Source organism: Phasianus colchicus, chromosome 1 (genome assembly GCF_987193195.1).
Source record: "Phasianus colchicus chromosome 1, bPhaCol1.hap1.1, whole genome shotgun sequence".
NCBI classification, from domain to species: domain Eukaryota; kingdom Metazoa; phylum Chordata; class Aves; order Galliformes; family Phasianidae; genus Phasianus; species Phasianus colchicus.
In genome coordinates this window covers 197,554,594-197,576,663 of record NC_143436.1, presented here as the reverse complement: position 1 = coordinate 197,576,663, position 22,070 = coordinate 197,554,594, and the positions used below count along the sequence as shown (strand labels likewise).

At 49.7% G+C, this 22,070-nt stretch overlaps 4 protein-coding genes across 4 annotated transcripts; all 4 read right to left on the bottom strand.

Moving 5' to 3' along the window:
* Positions 1-3,203: 3,203 nt before the first annotated feature.
* Positions 3,204-4,939, bottom strand: LOC149920382 (olfactory receptor 52R1-like). Its single transcript, XM_090134327.1, has one exon. It carries the CDS (start codon positions 4,915-4,917, stop codon positions 3,970-3,972), a length of 948 nt encoding a protein of 315 aa, XP_089990453.1. The 5' UTR covers positions 4,918-4,939; the 3' UTR covers positions 3,204-3,969.
* A 4,952-nt stretch (positions 4,940-9,891) lies between these two features.
* Positions 9,892-11,148, bottom strand: LOC149920381 (olfactory receptor 52R1-like). Its single transcript, XM_090134330.1, has one exon. It carries the CDS (start codon positions 11,125-11,127, stop codon positions 10,180-10,182), a length of 948 nt encoding a protein of 315 aa, XP_089990456.1. The 5' UTR covers positions 11,128-11,148; the 3' UTR covers positions 9,892-10,179.
* Positions 11,149-15,339: 4,191 nt separating this feature from the next.
* On the bottom strand, positions 15,340-16,325 carry LOC149920380 (olfactory receptor 52R1-like). The gene has a single exon (XM_090134329.1). It carries the CDS (start codon positions 16,301-16,303, stop codon positions 15,356-15,358), a length of 948 nt encoding a protein of 315 aa, XP_089990455.1. The 5' UTR covers positions 16,304-16,325; the 3' UTR covers positions 15,340-15,355.
* Positions 16,326-19,766: 3,441 nt separating this feature from the next.
* On the bottom strand, positions 19,767-21,501 carry LOC149920379 (olfactory receptor 52R1-like). The gene has a single exon (XM_090134326.1). It carries the CDS (start codon positions 21,478-21,480, stop codon positions 20,533-20,535), a length of 948 nt encoding a protein of 315 aa, XP_089990452.1. The 5' UTR covers positions 21,481-21,501; the 3' UTR covers positions 19,767-20,532.
* Positions 21,502-22,070: the final 569 nt, after the last annotated feature.

Below are 22,070 nucleotides of genomic sequence, written 5' to 3'. Positions count from 1 at the left end.
ATTGTTACTAATGCAGATGCAAAGCAGTCCAAAGAAAACGTGTTAATGGGCACAGAGGGGATGCAAAGTCATTAGCAGCAACCCTCCAGCTCCGCAGAAGCTTTGTTCTGAAGCACGCTGCCTGCTCCTGTAAGCAGAGGCTCTGGGTGTTTGCCATGGGTGAGGAACATGCAATTGGAGAGCAAAGCCCTGAGGCAGTGCCACCGGATTTGGAGAACCCCCCTCAAACGCAGTGCTCTGGCAGAGCCCATTCCTCTCCTGCACAGACTGCAGCTCACTCAGCCCCCGAACATGGCTGAGCTCCTGGGATTTTCCCAATAGGTGGGGAAAAGGGATTGCTTGAGAAGCCCTGCAGCACAGGCAGGGCAGCGCTGGTGACCTGGCAAGAGCCTTCAGGAACTGCCCTGGGGCCGTGGTCACTTGTATGGCAGAGGTGCAGGCAGCAGAAAGAAGGGAGGGCACGGCATGTCCAGGGAGAGTGCGAGCCTCAAGATCAGTCAAGTTCTGCCCCAACCCTCAATACTCACCCGCCTTCTGCAGGTTTCCATGCAGGCACTGGTCACTGTGCGGACTGGGAGATATTTATAAGTTGCCAGGTAAATCTTAGCCGAGAGTTCTGAATTTCCCCTGCCAATTATGATATAATTAGGGAGAGAAAATAGAAACACAAAAGAAGTCAACTTTTAATCACCTCATTGCTGGAGTGCTCATAGTCCGTGGTCCAGTTTTGTTGTAAAACTTTGGTATGTTTTATATCTGTTTTCTTACAATATTTTCCAGAGTTTGTTGAATTACTTGCTCTATGTTGGTGCACCCAGTCCCTCTCTGTGCTGTTTTTGTGGTGTCCACACCGTATGGGATCATTGAATGGTTTGTGTTGGAAGGGACTCGTAAAGATCATCCGGGTGATGATCCCTGGATGCAATATTGGGGCTCCTGTGACTCCTTGTCTTCTCACCACCAGCGTGCAACCCAACCTCCCCCCCTTTCCTCCCTCTCTCTCTCTCTTTATCCACCCTGTTCCCTTATTTTTTGCCTTTTGCATCTGAATTGAGGAGTTTCATCTCCCTCCTGGAGTCAGTTATTCCTTTCCAAGTGCAAGACTCAACACTTGCTTTTGTTACATTTCATCTGGTTTGTTACTGCCCAGCTCTCCAGCTTGTCCAGGTCTTGCTGAATCACAGTACAGCCTTTTGGTTTGCCAACCACTTCTCCCAGCTTTGTATCATCGGTGCACTATCTGAGGGTGGACACTATCCACTCATCAAGGTTGAAGATGAAGATACTGAACATGACCAGACCCAGCCTTGACCCCCAGGGAACACTGCTAGTCATGGGCCTTCAACTGGACACTGCAGCACTGATCACAACCCTCAGAGCTAGGCCGGTCAGCCAGTTCTCAGCCACCTCAGTGTTCACTCATCTATCCCACACTTTCTCAGCTTCAATATCAAGATGCCGTGGGAGGGAATATCAGAAGCCTTGCTGGAGTCAAGGTAGGTGATGTCCACTGCTCTGTCCCCATTTACTCAGACAGAGATGCCATCTCAGAAGGCTATGAGGTTGGTCAAGCCTGATTTTCCCTTGGAGAATCCATGCTGACTATTCCTGATGGCCATCTTCTCTTCCAGTTGCTTGCAGATGGTATCCGGAACAAGCTGTTCCATCTCCTCTCCAGAGACAGAGGTGGGACTGACTGGCCTGTAGTTTCCTGAATCCTCTTTCTTCCCCTTTTTGAGGATCACAGTGACACAGGCTCTCCTCCAGTCTTCAGGCACCTCTCCTGTTCTCCAAGACCTGTCAGAGATGATTGAGAGTGGATCAGTAATCTACTCTGCCAGATCCCTCCGCACACGTGGGTGCATCCCGTCAGAGCCCATGAATTTGTGCACATCCATCCCACACAGATGCTCTGGGATCACCCCCTCCACAACCAGAGAGAAGCTCGCAGTTTCCCAGGATCTCTCTCTTTCATCCAGAGTCCAGAAGACCTGAGGGGCAGACTCTGAAGTGAAGACCAAAGCAGAGAAGGCGTTTGGCATCTCCACCTTCTCAGCATCCCCTGTTACCAGGACACCTCCCTTGTTTGGCAGGGGACCTGCATTGTCCCTAGTCTTTTTTTTACTGTTAACATATGCAAAAAAACCCTTTCTTATTATACTTTATGTTGTCCACCAGCTTAAGCTCCAGGCAAGCTTCAGCCTTCCTCATTGCTTCCGTGCAGGCCCTGACAGTAACTCCTATAGTCATCCCAGAAGGACTGGCCCTTTTTCCACATTTCATAAACATTCATCTTCCCTTTGACCTTATCCATGAGCTCCTTGCTCATCCATGCAGGTCTCCTGCCTCCCTTCCCCACTTTCCTTCTCTTAGGGATGCACAAATCTTGAGCTTGGAAGAAGTGCTGTTTAAATGTTGCCAAGCTCCCGTGAGCTTGCACTGTAGCCCATGAGATCCCTCCAAGTAGGCCTTGAAAAAGATCAGAGTTGACTCCCTGAAAGTCCAGGATAGCAATCATACTTTTTGCTTTACTTCTTCTGCATGAGATCCTGAACTCGACCATCTCATGACTGCTAAATCCCAAGGTGCCCCCAACCTTCACATCCCTAACAAGCCCATCCCTGCTGGAAAATACAAGGTCCAGAAGCAGCTTTGGGCCATGGACTGCCATTGGATTGAGCTACCTGAGGGAATGAGCTGTGCTGGAGGATGTGTATAGGGACATGGAAAAGGAGCACTTATCCCAAACTCCAGAGAGCACCACGTGCACATGTTCCTTGTGGTGGAAGTTTGTGCACTCCTGACATATGCCAGCTCAGCGGAAGTAGTGACGTGGAAAGTTGCAGAGCAGAGGTGTGCAACCTTTTGCCGGGGCTACGTTGAGTGAAGAGGAGTTGTCTTGGACTGATGTCTGGGTTGTTGCTGAGTGATGGCTGTGCACCCAGAGCCACTTGGCAGGGAAGAGCTGCTGTCACAATGGATAGCGGCAGGGAATGAACCTAATTACTACCTTGTACAGGTCAAATGCAGTCTGCAGGCTACGGGATGGGCTTGCCTGATGTGAAGGAGCAAATGGTGGGTGAATTTGCTGACCAGCTGTGATGACATTCCTGCCTCACCACTGGTATCCAGCTCAGACACAATGCCAGGCCAGGTCGGAGATGTCCTCTGCGTCTGGTAATGCTGCTCACTTGCACACAGAGCAAAGATCCAGAACATGTGAGAGTCAGATTCAGCACTTGAATTTGGGTCCCCATTTGAGCTTCACTGCATTCAGCCTGCTACCTTTCTCACGTTCCGGGCAGTGGTTTAGTAAAACATGTTTACTGGTTTATTGGGATGTTTGACTCCTGGTGGTAGAGCACAGTCTTGTGAGCAATGACCTGTCTGCAATTGGTCACTAGCAGTAATTTCATCAGTGAGAAAGTCCGTTTTTTTTTAAGAAGGTTGCATTTGCAAAGGATCTTATGAATTGTCTCCTCTAGGAATGTTTTGTATTTATCTACTTCACAAACATAAAATAAAAGGCTGAATATAGAGCATGAGATTCAATGTTCCCTGTTTCCTATTCAAGGACAGCTGTCATTCAAATCTGAGCACATTCAGACGGCCCAGAGAACACTGTTGGCATAGTGAAGGTTGCTACAGAAAGGTCTTTTGGAGGTGCTCAGTGTGAGAGTCAGACTGGAAATATTTGGATATTAAGAATATCTATTTGCCTGGTAGTGAACGTATTCTAAAATTTGGGGATCTGAATTCTGGGAGGTGTAATACAATGGTCAGACAGAACTCCTTCTGTTGTCTTTCATTACACAGTGAAAGTAAAAGAAACTCCAACGATTTCTGCAGGAATGCTTTCCATGTATACCATGCTAAGGAAAGCTGTTTCTCAAAATTAAGGGTCTGAGAGTTCACTCTGTAAATTTCATCTAACAATTATAAGCTCAACTGATTGCACACAGACACGGGTCAGATTCCCTTCCGCTTTAAGAGGACAACTATCTTGTCCCGGAGATGTTTGGTTCTGACCCCATAAATGATGGGGTTTAATGTGGGGGGCAACAGCATGTAGAGGTGGGCCACCAAAATGTGAACGTGCTGAGGGATGCTGTGTCCAAACCGGTGGGTGAGAGACGTGAATAAGGCAGGGACGTAAAAACTAAGGATGACACAGACGTGGGATACACATGTGTTAAAGGCCTTGAGCTGTGTGTCAGATGATGGCAGCTTCAGTACCACCCGCAGGATCATAGTGTAGGACACAACGATCACAGTAAGATCGAGTCCTGACACTGCCAAAGCCACAGCAATGCCATAAGCAGCATTGACTCTGGTGTCCTCACATACCAGCTTGACCACGGCCATGTGTTCACAGTAGGAATGGGAGATGACACGATGCTGGCAGAAGGCCTTCCTACGGAGCAGGAAACAGCCAGGACTCACCATGAGGACTCCACGCAACAGCACCAGGCTCCCAAGAGCTGCTACCACCGGCATGGAGAGGATGCTGGAGTGCCGCAGGGGATGGCAAATGGCAAAATAGCGATCCAAGGCCATGGCCATGAGCACACCTGACTCCACTGCCGTGAAGTTGTGGACAAAGAACAACTGAACAAGGCAGGAAACAAAGCCAATCTCCCTGGAGCCCCGCCAGAAGATGATGAGCGCTTTGGGCAGCATGGATGTAGACAGGACCAGGTCCGTGAAGGCCAGCATGGCCAGGAAGAGGTACATGGGCTCACGCAGGCTTGACTCTGTCTTGATGACGATGAGAAGGATGATGTTCCCCAGCACAGCTATGGCGTACATGATGCAGAAGGGGAAGGCAATCCAGAACTGCTCCTTCTCCAGCCCAGGAATGCCAACCAGGAGGAAGGTGGGGGGGTGGGAGGGACCGGTGGAGTTCAGAGAAGACATGAAGCCCTTCTTGTGTCTTGCCTACCCTGAGGGCTCTCACATCCTGTAACAAAGCATCCAACACCCTTGAGATGATGTGGCCAGCAGTAAACCCAGATTGCAGGGTGATGTGGTTCTAGAAGTGCAAGAGAGCTAGCCCTAGGACAGCTGCTTGCACTGGTTCAGGAGAGCACTTTTCCCAGAAGTGTCCTGTCAGTTCCCACTTCCAAGTATCCCTGTCTGTCCCACTTTCCAAGCGCTCTTGGAGCATGCAAAACAGATTGTTACTAATGCAGATGCAAAGCAGTCCAAAGAAAACGTGTTAATGGGCACAGAGGGGATGCAAAGTCATTAGCAGCAACCCTCCAGCTCTGCAGAAGCTTTGTTCTGAAGCACGCTGCCTGCTCCTGTAAGCAGAGGCTCTGGGTGTTTGCCATGGGTGAGGAACATGCAATTGGAGAGCAAAGCCCTGAGGCAGTGCCACCGGATTTGGAGAACCCCCCTCAAACGCAGTGCTCTGGCAGAGCCCATTCCTCTCCTGCACAGACTGCAGCTCACTCAGCCCCCGAACATGGCTGAGCTCCTGGGATTTTCCCAATAGGTGGGGAAAAGGGATTGCTTGAGAAGCCCTGCAGCACAGGCAGGGCAGCGCTGGTGACCTGGCAAGAGCCTTCAGGAACTGCCCTGGGGCCGTGGTCACTTGTATGGCAGAGGTGCAGGCAGCAGAAAGAAGGGAGGGCACGGCATGTCCAGGGAGAGTGCGAGCCTCAAGATCAGTCAAGTTCTGCCCCAACCCTCAATACTCACCCGCCTTCTGCAGGTTTCCATGCAGGCACTGGGCACTGTGCGGACTGGGAGATATTTATAAGTTGCCAGGTAAATCTTAGCCGAGAGTTCTGAATTTCCCCTGCCAATTATGATATAATTAGGGAGAGAAAATAGAAACACAAAAGAAGTCAACTTTTAATCACCTCATTGCTGGAGTGCTCATAGTCCGTGGTCCAGTTTTGTTGTAAAACTTTGGTATGTTTTATATCTGTTTTCTTACAATATTTTCCAGAGTTTGTTGAATTACTTGCTCTATGTTGGTGCACCCAGTCCCTCTCTGTGCTGTTTTTGTGGTGTCCACACCGTATGGGATCATTGAATGGTTTGTGTTGGAAGGGACTCGTAAAGATCATCCGGGTGATGATCCCTGGATGCAATATTGGGGCTCCTGTGACTCCTTGTCTTCTCACCACCAGCGTGCAACCCAACCTCCCCCCCTTTCCTCCCTCTCTCTCTCTCTTTATCCACCCTGTTCCCTTATTTTTTGCCTTTTGCATCTGAATTGAGGAGTTTCATCTCCCTCCTGGAGTCAGTTATTCCTTTCCAAGTGCAAGACTCAACACTTGCTTTTGTTACATTTCATCTGGTTTGTTACTGCCCAGCTCTCCAGCTTGTCCAGGTCTTGCTGAATCACAGTACAGCCTTTTGGTTTGCCAACCACTTCTCCCAGCTTTGTATCATCGGTGCACTATCTGAGGGTGGACACTATCCACTCATCAAGGTTGAAGATGAAGATACTGAACATGACCAGACCCAGCCTTGACCCCCAGGGAACACTGCTAGTCATGGGCCTTCAACTGGACACTGCAGCACTGATCACAACCCTCAGAGCTAGGCCGGTCAGCCAGTTCTCAGCCACCTCAGTGTTCACTCATCTATCCCACACTTTCTCAGCTTCAATATCAAGATGCCGTGGGAGGGAATATCAGAAGCCTTGCTGGAGTCAAGGTAGGTGATGTCCACTGCTCTGTCCCCATTTACTCAGACAGAGATGCCATCTCAGAAGGCTATGAGGTTGGTCAAGCCTGATTTTCCCTTGGAGAATCCATGCTGACTATTCCTGATGGCCATCTTCTCTTCCAGTTGCTTGCAGATGGTATCCGGAACAAGCTGTTCCATCTCCTCTCCAGAGACAGAGGTGGGACTGACTGGCCTGTAGTTTCCTGAATCCTCTTTCTTCCCCTTTTTGAGGATCACAGTGACACAGGCTCTCCTCCAGTCTTCAGGCACCTCTCCTGTTCTCCAAGACCTGTCAGAGATGATTGAGAGTGGATCAGTAATCTACTCTGCCAGATCCCTCCGCACACGTGGGTGCATCCCGTCAGAGCCCATGAATTTGTGCACATCCATCCCACACAGATGCTCTGGGATCACCCCCTCCACAACCAGAGAGAAGCTCGCAGTTTCCCAGGATCTCTCTCTTTCATCCAGAGTCCAGAAGACCTGAGGGGCAGACTCTGAAGTGAAGACCAAAGCAGAGAAGGCGTTTGGCATCTCCACCTTCTCAGCATCCCCTGTTACCAGGACACCTCCCTTGTTTGGCAGGGGACCTGCATTGTCCCTAGTCTTTTTTTTACTGTTAACATATGCAAAAAAAACCTTTCTTATTATACTTTATGTTGTCCACCAGCTTAAGCTCCAGGCAAGCTTCAGCCTTCCTCATTGCTTCCGTGCAGGCCCTGACAGTAACTCCTATAGTCATCCCAGAAGGACTGGCCCTTTTTCCACATTTCATAAACATTCATCTTCCCTTTGACCTTATCCATGAGCTCCTTGCTCATCCATGCAGGTCTCCTGCTTCCCTTCCCCACTTTCCTTCTCTTAGGGATGCACAAATCTTGAGCTTGGAAGAAGTGCTGTTTAAATGTTGCCAAGCTCCCGTGAGCTTGCACTGTAGCCCATGAGATCCCTCCAAGTAGGCCTTGAAAAAGATCAGAGTTGACTCCCTGAAAGTCCAGGATAGCAATCATACTTTTTGCTTTACTTCTTCTGCATGAGATCCTGAACTCGACCATCTCATGACTGCTAAATCCCAAGGTGCCCCCAACCTTCACATCCCTAACAAGCCCATCCCTGCTGGAAAATACAAGGTCCAGAAGCAGCTTTGGGCCATGGACTGCCATTGGATTGAGCTACCTGAGGGAATGAGCTGTGCTGGAGGATGTGTATAGGGACATGGAAAAGGAGCACTTATCCCAAACTCCAGAGAGCACCACGTGCACATGTTCCTTGTGGTGGAAGTTTGTGCACTCCTGACATATGCCAGCTCAGCGGAAGTAGTGACGTGGAAAGTTGCAGAGCAGAGGTGTACAACTTTTTGCCGGGGCTACGTTGAGTGAAGAGGAGTTGTCTTGGACTGATGTCTGGGTTGTTGCTGAGTGATGGCTGTGCACCCAGAGCCACTTGGCAGGGAAGAGCTGCTGTCACAATGGATAGCGGCAGGGAATGAACCTAATTACTACCTTGTACAGGTCAAATGCAGTCTGCAGGCTACGGGATGGGCTTGCCTGATGTGAAGGAGCAAATGGTGGGTGAATTTGCTGACCAGCTGTGATGACATTCCTGCCTCACCACTGGTATCCAGCTCAGACACAATGCCAGGCCAGGTCGGAGATGTCCTCTGCGTCTGGTAATGCTGCTCACTTGCACACAGAGCAAAGATCCAGAACATGTGAGAGTCAGATTCAGCACTTGAATTTGGGTCCCCATTTGAGCTTCACTGCATTCAGCCTGCTACCTTTCTCACGTTCCGGGCAGTGGTTTAGTAAAACATGTTTACTGGTTTATTGGGATGTTTGACTCCTGGTGGTAGAGCACAGTCTTGTGAGCAATGACCTGTCTGCAATTGGTCACTAGCAGTAATTTCATCAGTGAGAAAGTCCGTTTTTTTTTAAGAAGGTTGCATTTGCAAAGGATCTTATGAATTGTCTCCTCTAGGAATGTTTTGTATTTATCTACTTCACAAACATGGAGCTAAATCCAGCTGGCGACCGGTCACGAGTGGTGTTCCCCAGGGGTCGGTGCTGGGGCCTGTCCTTTTCAATATTTTTATTGATGACCTGGATGAGGGCATTGAGTGCACCCTCAGTAAGTTTGCAGATGACACCAAGTTGGCTGGAAGTGTCGATCTGCCTGGGGGTAGCGAGGCCCTACAGAGAGATCTGGACAGGCTGGAGAGCTGGGCTGAAGCCAATGGGATGAGGTTTAATAAGACCAAATGCCGGGTCCTACACTTTGGCCACAGCAACCCCAAGCAACGCTACAGGCTTGGGGTGGAATGGCTTGAAGACTGTGTAGAGGAAATGGACCTGGGGGTGTTGGTTGACGCTCGGCTAAACATGAGCCAGCAGTGTGCCCGGGTGGCCAAGAAGGCCAATGGCATTCTGGCTTGTATCAGAAGCAGTGTGACCAGCAGGAGTAGGGAAGTAATTGTTCCCCTGTACTCAGCTCTGGTGAGGCCGCACCTTGAGTATTGTGTCCAGTTCTGGGCCCCTCACTGCAAGAAAGACATTGAGGCCCTGGAGCGTGTTCAAAGAAGGGCAACAAAGCTGGTGAGGGGTCTGGAGCACAGGCCTTATGAGGAGCGGCTGAGGGAGCTGGGATTGTTCAGTCTGGAGAAGAGGAGGCTCAGGGGAGACCTTATTGCTCTCTATAACTACCTGAAGGGAGGTTGTAGCGAGCTGGGGGTCGGCCTCTTCTCTCGTGTAACTGGTGATAGGACTAGAGGGAATGGTTTCAAGCTTCGCCAGGGAAGATTCAGGCTGGATATTAGGAAATACTACTTCTCTGAAAGGGTGGTCAGGCACTGGAATGGGCTGCCCAGGGAGGTGGTGGAGTCACCGACCCTGGAGGTGTTCAAAGAACGTTTGGATGTTGTGTTGAGGGATATGGTTTAATGAGAACCATTGGTGACAGGTGGATGGTTGGACTGGATGATCTTATAGGTCTTTTCCAACCTAGTGATTCTGTGATTCTGTGATTCTGTGATCTACTTCACAAACATAAAATAAAAGGCTGAATATAGAGCATGAGATTCAATGTTCCCTGTTTCCTATTCAAGGACAGCTGTCATTCAAATCTGAGCACATTCAGACGGCCCAGAGAACACTGTTGGCATAGTGAAGGTTGCTACAGAAAGGTCTTTTGGAGGTGCTCAGTGTGAGAGTCAGACTGGAAATATTTGGATATTAAGAATATCTATTTGCCTGGTAGTGAACGTATTCTAAAATTTGGGGATCTGAATTCTGGGAGGTGTAATACAATGGTCAGACAGAACTCCTTCTGTTGTCTTTCATTACACAGTGAAAGTAAAAGAAACTCCAACGATTTCTGCAGGAATGCTTTCCATGTATACCATGCTAAGGAAAGCTGTTTCTCAAAATTAAGGGTCTGAGAGTTCACTCTGTAAATTTCATCTAACAATTATAAGCTCAACTGATTGCACACAGACACGGGTCAGATTCCCTTCCGCTTTAAGAGGACAACTATCTTGTCCCGGAGATGTTTGGTTCTGACCCCATAAATGATGGGGTTTAATGTGGGGGGCAACAGCATGTAGAGGTGGGCCACCAAAATGTGAACGTGCTGAGGGATGCTGTGTCCAAACCGGTGGGTGAGAGACGTGAATAAGGCAGGGACGTAAAAACTAAGGATGACACAGACGTGGGATACACATGTGTTAAAGGCCTTGAGCTGTGTGTCAGATGATGGCAGCTTCAGTACCACCCGCAGGATCATAGTGTAGGACACAACGATCACAGTAAGATCGAGTCCTGACACTGCCAAAGCCACAGCAATGCCATAAGCAGCATTGACTCTGGTGTCCTCACATACCAGCTTGACCACGGCCATGTGTTCACAGTAGGAATGGGAGATGACACGATGCTGGCAGAAGGCCTTCCTACGGAGCAGGAAACAGGCAGGACTCACCATGAGGACTCCACGCAACAGCACCAGGCTCCCAAGAGCTGCTACCACTGGCATGGAGAGGATGCTGGAGTGCCGCAGGGGATGGCAAATGGCAAAATAGCGATCCAAGGCCATGGCCATGAGCACACCTGACTCCACTGCCGTGAAGTTGTGGACAAAGAACAACTGAACAAGGCAGGAAACAAAGCCAATCTCCCTGGAGCCCCGCCAGAAGATGATGAGCGCTTTGGGCAGCATGGATGTAGACAGGACCAGGTCCGTGAAGGCCAGCATGGCCAGGAAGAGGTACATGGGCTCACGCAGGCTTGACTCTGTCTTGATGACGATGAGAAGGATGATGTTCCCCAGCACAGCTATGGCGTACATGATGCAGAAGGGGAAGGCAATCCAGAACTGCTCCTTCTCCAGCCCAGGAATGCCAACCAGGAGGAAGGTGGGGGGGTGGGAGGGACCGGTGGAGTTCAGAGAAGACATGAAGCCCTTCTTGTGTCTTGCCTACCCTGAGGGCTCTCACATCCTGTAACAAAGCATCCAACACCCTTGAGATGATGTGGCCAGCAGTAAACCCAGATTGCAGGGTGATGTGGTTCTAGAAGTGCAAGAGAGCTAGCCCTAGGACAGCTGCTTGCACTGGTTCAGGAGAGCACTTTTCCCAGAAGTGTCCTGTCAGTTCCCACTTCCAAGTATCCCTGTCTGTCCCACTTTCCAAGCGCTCTTGGAGCATGCAAAACAGATTGTTACTAATGCAGATGCAAAGCAGTCCAAAGAAAACGTGTTAATGGGCACAGAGGGGATGCAAAGTCATTAGCAGCAACCCTCCAGCTCCGCAGAAGCTTTGTTCTGAAGCACGCTGCCTGCTCCTGTAAGCAGAGGCTCTGGGTGTTTGCCATGGGTGAGGAACATGCAATTGGAGAGCAAAGCCCTGAGGCAGTGCCACCGGATTTGGAGAACCCCCCTCAAACGCAGTGCTCTGGCAGAGCCCATTCCTCTCCTGCACAGACTGCAGCTCACTCAGCCCCCGAACATGGCTGAGCTCCTGGGATTTTCCCAATAGGTGGGGAAAAGGGATTGCTTGAGAAGCCCTGCAGCACAGGCAGGGCAGCGCTGGTGACCTGGCAAGAGCCTTCAGGAACTGCCCTGGGGCCGTGGTCACTTGTATGGCAGAGGTGCAGGCAGCAGAAAGAAGGGAGGGCACGGCATGTCCAGGGAGAGTGCGAGCCTCAAGATCAGTCAAGTTCTGCCCCAACCCTCAATACTCACCCGCCTTCTGCAGGTTTCCATGCAGGCACTGGTCACTGTGCGGACTGGGAGATATTTATAAGTTGCCAGGTAAATCTTAGCCGAGAGTTCTGAATTTCCCCTGCCAATTATGATATAATTAGGGAGAGAAAATAGAAACACAAAAGAAGTCAACTTTTAATCACCTCATTGCTGGAGTGCTCATAGTCCGTGGTCCAGTTTTGTTGTAAAACTTTGGTATGTTTTATATCTGTTTTCTTACAATATTTTCCAGAGTTTGTTGAATTACTTGCTCTATGTTGGTGCACCCAGTCCCTCTCTGTGCTGTTTTTGTGGTGTCCACACCGTATGGGATCATTGAATGGTTTGTGTTGGAAGGGACTCGTAAAGATCATCCGGGTGATGATCCCTGGATGCAATATTGGGGCTCCTGTGACTCCTTGTCTTCTCACCACCAGCGTGCAACCCAACCTCCCCCCCTTTCCTCCCTCTCTCTCTCTCTTTATCCACCCTGTTCCCTTATTTTTTGCCTTTTGCATCTGAATTGAGGAGTTTCATCTCCCTCCTGGAGTCAGTTATTCCTTTCCAAGTGCAAGACTCAACACTTGCTTTTGTTACATTTCATCTGGTTTGTTACTGCCCAGCTCTCCAGCTTGTCCAGGTCTTGCTGAATCACAGTACAGCCTTTTGGTTTGCCAACCACTTCTCCCAGCTTTGTATCATCGGTGCACTATCTGAGGGTGGACACTATCCACTCATCAAGGTTGAAGATGAAGATACTGAACATGACCAGACCCAGCCTTGACCCCCAGGGAACACTGCTAGTCATGGGCCTTCAACTGGACACTGCAGCACTGATCACAACCCTCAGAGCTAGGCCGGTCAGCCAGTTCTCAGCCACCTCAGTGTTCACTCATCTATCCCACACTTTCTCAGCTTCAATATCAAGATGCCGTGGGAGGGAATATCAGAAGCCTTGCTGGAGTCAAGGTAGGTGATGTCCACTGCTCTGTCCCCATTTACTCAGACAGAGATGCCATCTCAGAAGGCTATGAGGTTGGTCAAGCCTGATTTTCCCTTGGAGAATCCATGCTGACTATTCCTGATGGCCATCTTCTCTTCCAGTTGCTTGCAGATGGTATCCGGAACAAGCTGTTCCATCTCCTCTCCAGAGACAGAGGTGGGACTGACTGGCCTGTAGTTTCCTGAATCCTCTTTCTTCCCCTTTTTGAGGATCACAGTGACACAGGCTCTCCTCCAGTCTTCAGGCACCTCTCCTGTTCTCCAAGACCTGTCAGAGATGATTGAGAGTGGATCAGTAATCTACTCTGCCAGATCCCTCCGCACACGTGGGTGCATCCCGTCAGAGCCCATGAATTTGTGCACATCCATCCCACACAGATGCTCTGGGATCACCCCCTCCACAACCAGAGAGAAGCTCGCAGTTTCCCAGGATCTCTCTCTTTCATCCAGAGTCCAGAAGACCTGAGGGGCAGACTCTGAAGTGAAGACCAAAGCAGAGAAGGCGTTTGGCATCTCCACCTTCTCAGCATCCCCTGTTACCAGGACACCTCCCTTGTTTGGCAGGGGACCTGCATTGTCCCTAGTCTTTTTTTTACTGTTAACATATGCAAAAAAAACCTTTCTTATTATACTTTATGTTGTCCACCAGCTTAAGCTCCAGGCAAGCTTCAGCCTTCCTCATTGCTTCCGTGCAGGCCCTGACAGTAACTCCTATAGTCATCCCAGAAGGACTGGCCCTTTTTCCACATTTCATAAACATTCATCTTCCCTTTGACCTTATCCATGAGCTCCTTGCTCATCCATGCAGGTCTCCTGCCTCCCTTCCCCACTTTCCTTCTCTTGGGGATGCACAAATCTTGAGCTTGGAAGAAGTGCTGTTTAAATGTTGCCAAGCTCCCGTGAGCTTGCACTGTAGCCCATGAGATCCCTCCAAGTAGGCCTTGAAAAAGATCAGAGTTGACTCCCTGAAAGTCCAGGATAGCAATCATACTTTTTGCTTTACTTCTTCTGCATGAGATCCTGAACTCGACCATCTCATGACTGCTAAATCCCAAGGTGCCCCCAACCTTCACATCCCTAACAAGCCCATCCCTGCTGGAAAATACAAGGTCCAGAAGCAGCTTTGGGCCATGGACTGCCATTGGATTGAGCTACCTGAGGGAATGAGCTGTGCTGGAGGATGTGTATAGGGACATGGAAAAGGAGCACTTATCCCAAACTCCAGAGAGCACCACGTGCACATGTTCCTTGTGGTGGAAGTTTGTGCACTCCTGACATATGCCAGCTCAGCGGAAGTAGTGACGTGGAAAGTTGCAGAGCAGAGGTGTACAACTTTTTGCCGGGGCTACGTTGAGTGAAGAGGAGTTGTCTTGGACTGATGTCTGGGTTGTTGCTGAGTGATGGCTGTGCACCCAGAGCCACTTGGCAGGGAAGAGCTGCTGTCACAATGGATAGCGGCAGGGAATGAACCTAATTACTACCTTGTACAGGTCAAATGCAGTCTGCAGGCTACGGGATGGGCTTGCCTGATGTGAAGGAGCAAATGGTGGGTGAATTTGCTGACCAGCTGTGATGACATTCCTGCCTCACCACTGGTATCCAGCTCAGACACAATGCCAGGCCAGGTCGGAGATGTCCTCTGCGTCTGGTAATGCTGCTCACTTGCACACAGAGCAAAGATCCAGAACATGTGAGAGTCAGATTCAGCACTTGAATTTGGGTCCCCATTTGAGCTTCACTGCATTCAGCCTGCTACCTTTCTCACGTTCCGGGCAGTGGTTTAGTAAAACATGTTTACTGGTTTATTGGGATGTTTGACTCCTGGTGGTAGAGCACAGTCTTGTGAGCAATGACCTGTCTGCAATTGGTCACTAGCAGTAATTTCATCAGTGAGAAAGTCCGTTTTTTTTTAAGAAGGTTGCATTTGCAAAGGATCTTATGAATTGTCTCCTCTAGGAATGTTTTGTATTTATCTACTTCACAAACATAAAATAAAAGGCTGAATATAGAGCATGAGATTCAATGTTCCCTGTTTCCTATTCAAGGACAGCTGTCATTCAAATCTGAGCACATTCAGACGGCCCAGAGAACACTGTTGGCATAGTGAAGGTTGCTACAGAAAGGTCTTTTGGAGGTGCTCAGTGTGAGAGTCAGACTGGAAATATTTGGATATTAAGAATATCTATTTGCCTGGTAGTGAACGTATTCTAAAATTTGGGGATCTGAATTCTGGGAGGTGTAATACAATGGTCAGACAGAACTCCTTCTGTTGTCTTTCATTACACAGTGAAAGTAAAAGAAACTCCAACGATTTCTGCAGGAATGCTTTCCATGTATACCATGCTAAGGAAAGCTGTTTCTCAAAATTAAGGGTCTGAGAGTTCACTCTGTAAATTTCATCTAACAATTATAAGCTCAACTGATTGCACACAGACACGGGTCAGATTCCCTTCCGCTTTAAGAGGACAACTATCTTGTCCCGGAGATGTTTGGTTCTGACCCCATAAATGATGGGGTTTAATGTGGGGGGCAACAGCATGTAGAGGTGGGCCACCAAAATGTGAACGTGCTGAGGGATGCTGTGTCCAAACCGGTGGGTGAGAGACGTGAATAAGGCAGGGACGTAAAAACTAAGGATGACACAGACGTGGGATACACATGTGTTAAAGGCCTTGAGCTGTGTGTCAGATGATGGCAGCTTCAGTACCACCCGCAGGATCATAGTGTAGGACACAACGATCACAGTAAGATCGAGTCCTGACACTGCCAAAGCCACAGCAATGCCATAAGCAGCATTGACTCTGGTGTCCTCACATACCAGCTTGACCACGGCCATGTGTTCACAGTAGGAATGGGAGATGACACGATGCTGGCAGAAGGCCTTCCTACGGAGCAGGAAACAGCCAGGACTCACCATGAGGACTCCACGCAACAGCACCAGGCTCCCAAGAGCTGCTACCACCGGCATGGAGAGGATGCTGGAGTGCCGCAGGGGATGGCAAATGGCAAAATAGCGATCCAAGGCCATGGCCATGAGCACACCTGACTCCACTGCCGTGAAGTTGTGGACAAAGAACAACTGAACAAGGCAGGAAACAAAGCCAATCTCCCTGGAGCCCCGCCAGAAGATGATGAGCGCTTTGGGCAGCATGGATGTAGACAGGACCAGGTCCGTGAAGGCCAGCATGGCCAGGAAGAGGTACATGGGCTCACGCAGGCTTGACTCTGTCTTGATGACGATGAGAAGGATGATGTTCCCCAGCACAGCTATGGCGTACATGATGCAGAAGGGGAAGGCAATCCAGAACTGCTCCTTCTCCAGCCCAGGAATGCCAACCAGGAGGAAGGTGGGGGGGTGGGAGGGACCGGTGGAGTTCAGAGAAGACATGAAGCCCTTCTTGTGTCTTGCCTACCCTGAGGGCTCTCACATCCTGTAACAAAGCATCCAACACCCTTGAGATGATGTGGCCAGCAGTAAACCCAGATTGCAGGGTGATGTGGTTCTAGAAGTGCAAGAGAGCTAGCCCTAGGACAGCTGCTTGCACTGGTTCAGGAGAGCACTTTTCCCAGAAGTGTCCTGTCAGTTCCCACTTCCAAGTATCCCTGTCTGTCCCACTTTCCAAGCGCTCTTGGAGCATGCAAAACAGATTGTTACTAATGCAGATGCAAAGCAGTCCAAAGAAAACGTGTTAATGGGCACAGAGGGGATGCAAAGTCATTAGCAGCAACCCTCCAGCTCTGCAGAAGCTTTGTTCTGAAGCACGCTGCCTGCTCCTGTAAGCAGAGGCTCTGGGTGTTTGCCATGGGTGAGGAACATGCAATTGGAGAGCAAAGCCCTGAGGCAGTGCCACCGGATTTGGAGAACCCCCCTCAAACGCAGTGCTCTGGCAGAGCCCATTCCTCTCCTGCACAGACTGCAGCTCACTCAGCCCCCGAACATGGCTGAGCTCCTGGGATTTTCCCAATAGGTGGGGAAAAGGGATTGCTTGAGAAGCCCTGCAGCACAGGCAGGGCAGCGCTGGTGACCTGGCAAGAGCCTTCAGGAACTGCCCTGGGGCCGTGGTCACTTGTATGGCAGAGGTGCAGGCAGCAGAAAGAAGGGAGGGCACGGCATGTCCAGGGAGAGTGCGAGCCTCAAGACCAGTCAAGTTCTGCCCCAACCCTCAATACTCACCCGCCTTCTGCAGGTTTCCATGCAGGCACTGGGCACTGTGCGGATTGGGAGATATTTATAAGTTGCCAGGTAAATCTTAGCCGAGAGTTCTGAATTTCCCCTGCCAATTATGATGTAATTAGGGAGAGAAAAAAGAAACACAAAAGAAGTCAACTTTTAATCACCTCATTGCTGGAGTGCTCATAGTCCGTGGTCCAGTTTTGTTGTAAAACTTTGGTATGTTTTATATCTGTTTTCTTACAATATTTTCCAGAGTTTGTTGAATTACTTGCTCTATGTTGGTGCACCCAGTCCCTCTCTGTGCTGTTTTTGTGGTGTCCACACCGTATGGGATCATTGAATGGTTTGTGTTGGAAGGGACTCGTAAAGATCATCCGGGTGATGATCCCTGGATGCAATATTGGGGCTCCTGTGACTCCTTGTCTTCTCACCACCAGCGTGCAACCCAACCTCCCCCCCTTTCCTCCCTCTCTCTCTCTCTTTATCCACCCTGTTCCCTTATTTTTTGCCTTTTGCATCTGAATTGAGGAGTTTCATCTCCCTCCTGGAGTCAGTTATTCCTTTCCAAGTGCAAGACTCAACACTTGCTTTTGTTACATTTCATCTGGTTTGTTACTGCCCAGCTCTCCAGCTTGTCCAGGTCTTGCTGAATCACAGTACAGCCTTTTGGTTTGCCAACCACTTCTCCCAGCTTTGTATCATCGGTGCACTATCTGAGGGTGGACACTATCCACTCATCAAGGTTGAAGATGAAGATACTGAACATGACCAGACCCAGCCTTGACCCCCAGGGAACACTGCTAGTCATGGGCCTTCAACTGGACACTGCAGCACTGATCACAACCCTCTGAGCTAGGCCGGTCAGCCAGTTCTCAGCCACCTCAGTGTTCACTCATCTATCCCACACTTTCTCAGCTTCAATATCAAGATGCCGTGGGAGGGAATATCAGAAGCCTTGCTGGAGTCAAGGTAGGTGATGTCCACTGCTCTGTCCCCATTTACTCAGACAGAGATGCCATCTCAGAAGGCTATGAGGTTGGTCAAGCCTGATTTTCCCTTGGAGAATCCATGCTGACTATTCCTGATGGCCATCTTCTCTTCCAGTTGCTTGCAGATGGTATCCGGAACAAGCTGTTCCATCTCCTCTCCAGAGACAGAGGTGGGACTGACTGGCCTGTAGTTTCCTGAATCCTCTTTCTTCCCCTTTTTGAGGATCACAGTGACACAGGCTCTCCTCCAGTCTTCAGGCACCTCTCCTGTTCTCCAAGACCTGTCAGAGATGATTGAGAGTGGATCAGTAATCTACTCTGCCAGATCCCTCCGCACACGTGGGTGCATCCCGTCAGAGCCCATGAATTTGTGCACATCCATCCCACACAGATGCTCTGGGATCACCCCCTCCACAACCAGAGAGAAGCTCGCAGTTTCCCAGGATCTCTCTCTTTCATCCAGAGTCCAGAAGACCTGAGGGGCAGACTCTGAAGTGAAGACCAAAGCAGAGAAGGCGTTTGGCATCTCCACCTTCTCAGCATCCCCTGTTACCAGGACACCTCCCTTGTTTGGCAGGGGACCTGCATTGTCCCTAGTCTTTTTTTTACTGTTAACATATGCAAAAAAAAACCTTTCTTATTATACTTTATGTTGTCCACCAGCTTAAGCTCCAGGCAAGCTTCAGCCTTCCTCATTGCTTCCGTGCAGGCCCTGACAGTAACTCCTATAGTCATCCCAGAAGGACTGGCCCTTTTTCCACATTTCATAAACATTCATCTTCCCTTTGACCTTATCCATGAGCTCCTTGCTCATCCATGCAGGTCTCCTGCCTCCCTTCCCCACTTTCCTTCTCTTAGGGATGCACAAATCTTGAGCTTGGAAGAAGTGCTGTTTAAATGTTGCCAAGCTCCCGTGAGCTTGCACTGTAGCCCATGAGATCCCTCCAAGTAGGCCTTGAAAAAGATCAGAGTTGACTCCCTGAAAGTCCAGGATAGCAATCATACTTTTTGCTTTACTTCTTCTGCATGAGATCCTGAACTCGACCATCTCATGACTGCTAAATCCCAAGGTGCCCCCAACCTTCACATCCCTAACAAGCCCATCCCTGCTGGAAAATACAAGGTCCAGAAGCAGCTTTGGGCCATGGACTGCCATTGGATTGAGCTACCTGAGGGAATGAGCTGTGCTGGAGGATGTGTATAGGGACATGGAAAAGGAGCACTTATCCCAAACTCCAGAGAGCACCACGTGCACATGTTCCTTGTGGTGGAAGTTTGTGCACTCCTGACATATGCCAGCTCAGCGGAAGTAGTGACGTGGAAAGTTGCAGAGCAGAGGTGTACAACTTTTTGCCGGGGCTACGTTGAGTGAAGAGGAGTTGTCTTGGACTGATGTCTGGGTTGTTGCTGAGTGATGGCTGTGCACCCAGAGCCACTTGGCAGGGAAGAGCTGCTGTCACAATGGATAGCGGCAGGGAATGAACCTAATTACTACCTTGTACAGGTCAAATGCAGTCTGCAGGCTACGGGATGGGCTTGCCTGATGTGAAGGAGCAAATGGTGGGTGAATTTGCTGACCAGCTGTGATGACATTCCTGCCTCACCACTGGTATCCAGCTCAGACACAATGCCAGGCCAGGTCGGAGATGTCCTCTGCGTCTGGTAATGCTGCTCACTTGCACACAGAGCAAAGATCCAGAACATGTGAGAGTCAGATTCAGCACTTGAATTTGGGTCCCCATTTGAGCTTCACTGCATTCAGCCTGCTACCTTTCTCACGTTCCGGGCAGTGGTTTAGTAAAACATGTTTACTGGTTTATTGGGATGTTTGACTCCTGGTGGTAGAGCACAGTCTTGTGAGCAATGACCTGTCTGCAATTGGTCACTAGCAGTAATTTCATCAGTGAGAAAGTCCGTTTTTTTTTAAGAAGGTTGCATTTGCAAAGGATCTTATGAATTGTCTCCTCTAGGAATGTTTTGTATTTATCTACTTCACAAACATAAAATAAAAGGCTGAATATAGAGCATGAGATTCAATGTTCCCTGTTTCCTATTCAAGGACAGCTGTCATTCAAATCTGAGCACATTCAGACGGCCCAGAGAACACTGTTGGCATAGTGAAGGTTGCTACAGAAAGGTCTTTTGGAGGTGCTCAGTGTGAGAGTCAGACTGGAAATATTTGGATATTAAGAATATCTATTTGCCTGGTAGTGAACGTATTCTAAAATTTGGGGATCTGAATTCTGGGAGGTGTAATACAATGGTCAGACAGAACTCCTTCTGTTGTCTTTCATTACACAGTGAAAGTAAAAGAAACTCCAACGATTTCTGCAGGAATGCTTTCCATGTATACCATGCTAAGGAAAGCTGTTTCTCAAAATTAAGGGTCTGAGAGTTCACTCTGTAAATTTCATCTAACAATTATAAGCTCAACTGATTGCACACAGACACGGGTCAGATTCCCTTCCGCTTTAAGAGGACAACTATCTTGTCCCGGAGATGTTTGGTTCTGACCCCATAAATGATGGGGTTTAATGTGGGGGGCAACAGCATGTAGAGGTGGGCCACCAAAATGTGAACGTGCTGAGGGATGCTGTGTCCAAACCGGTGGGTGAGAGACGTGAATAAGGCAGGGACGTAAAAACTAAGGATGACACAGACGTGGGATACACATGTGTTAAAGGCCTTGAGCTGTGTGTCAGATGATGGCAGCTTCAGTACCACCCGCAGGATCATAGTGTAGGACACAACGATCACAGTAAGATCGAGTCCTGACACTGCCAAAGCCACAGCAATGCCATAAGCAGCATTGACTCTGGTGTCCTCACATACCAGCTTCACCACGGCCATGTGTTCACAGTAGGAATGGGAGATGACACGATGCTGGCAGAAGGCCTTCCTACGGAGCAGGAAACAGGTAGGACCCACCATGAGGACTCCACGCAGCAGCACCAGGCTCCCAAGAGCTGCCACCACCGGCATGGAGAGGATGCTGGAGTGCCGCAGGGGATGGCAAATGGCAAAATAGCGATCCAAGGCCATGGCCATGAGCACACCCGACTCCACTGCCGTGAAGTTGTGGACAAAGAACAACTGAACAAGGCAGGAAACAAAGCCAATCTCCTTGGAGCCCCGCCAGAAGATGGTGAGCATTTTGGGCAGCATGGATGTAGAGAGGACCAGGTCCGTGAAGGCCAGCATGGCCAGGAAGAGGTACATGGGCTCACGCAGGCTTGACTCTGTCTTGATGACGATGAGAAGGATGATGTTCCCCAGCACAGCTATGGCGTACATGATGCAGAAGGGGAAGGCAATCCAGAACTGCTCCTTCTCCAGCCCAGGAATGCCAACCAGGAGGAAGGTGGGGGGGTGGGAGGGACCGGTGGAGTTCAGAGAAGACATGAAGCCCTTCTTGTGTCTTGCCTACCCTGAGGGCTCTCACATCCTGTAACAAAGCATCCAACACCCTTGAGATGATGTGGCCAGCAGCAAACCCAGATTGCAGGGTGATGTGGTTCTAGAAGTGCAAGAGAGCCAGCCCTGGGACAGCTGCTTGCACTGGTTCAGGAGAGCACTTTTCCCAGAAGTGTCCTGTCAGTTCCCACTTCCAAGTATCCCTGTCTGTCCCACTTTCCAAGCGCTCTTGGAGCATGCAAAACAGATTGTTACTAATGCAGATGCAAAGCAGTCCAAAGAAAACGTGTTAATGGGCACAGAGGGGATGCAAAGTCATTAGCAGCAACCCTCCAGCTCCGCAGAAGCTTTGTTCTGAAGCACGCTGCCTGCTCCTGTAAGCAGAGGCTCTGGGTGTTTGCCATGGGTGAGGAACATGCAATTGGAGAGCAAAGCCCTGAGGCAGTGCCACCGGATTTGGAGAACCCCCCTCAAACGCAGTGCTCTGGCAGAGCCCATTCCTCTCCTGCACAGACTGCAGCTCACTCAGCCCCCGAACATGGCTGAGCTCCTGGGATTTTCCCAATAGGTGGGGAAAA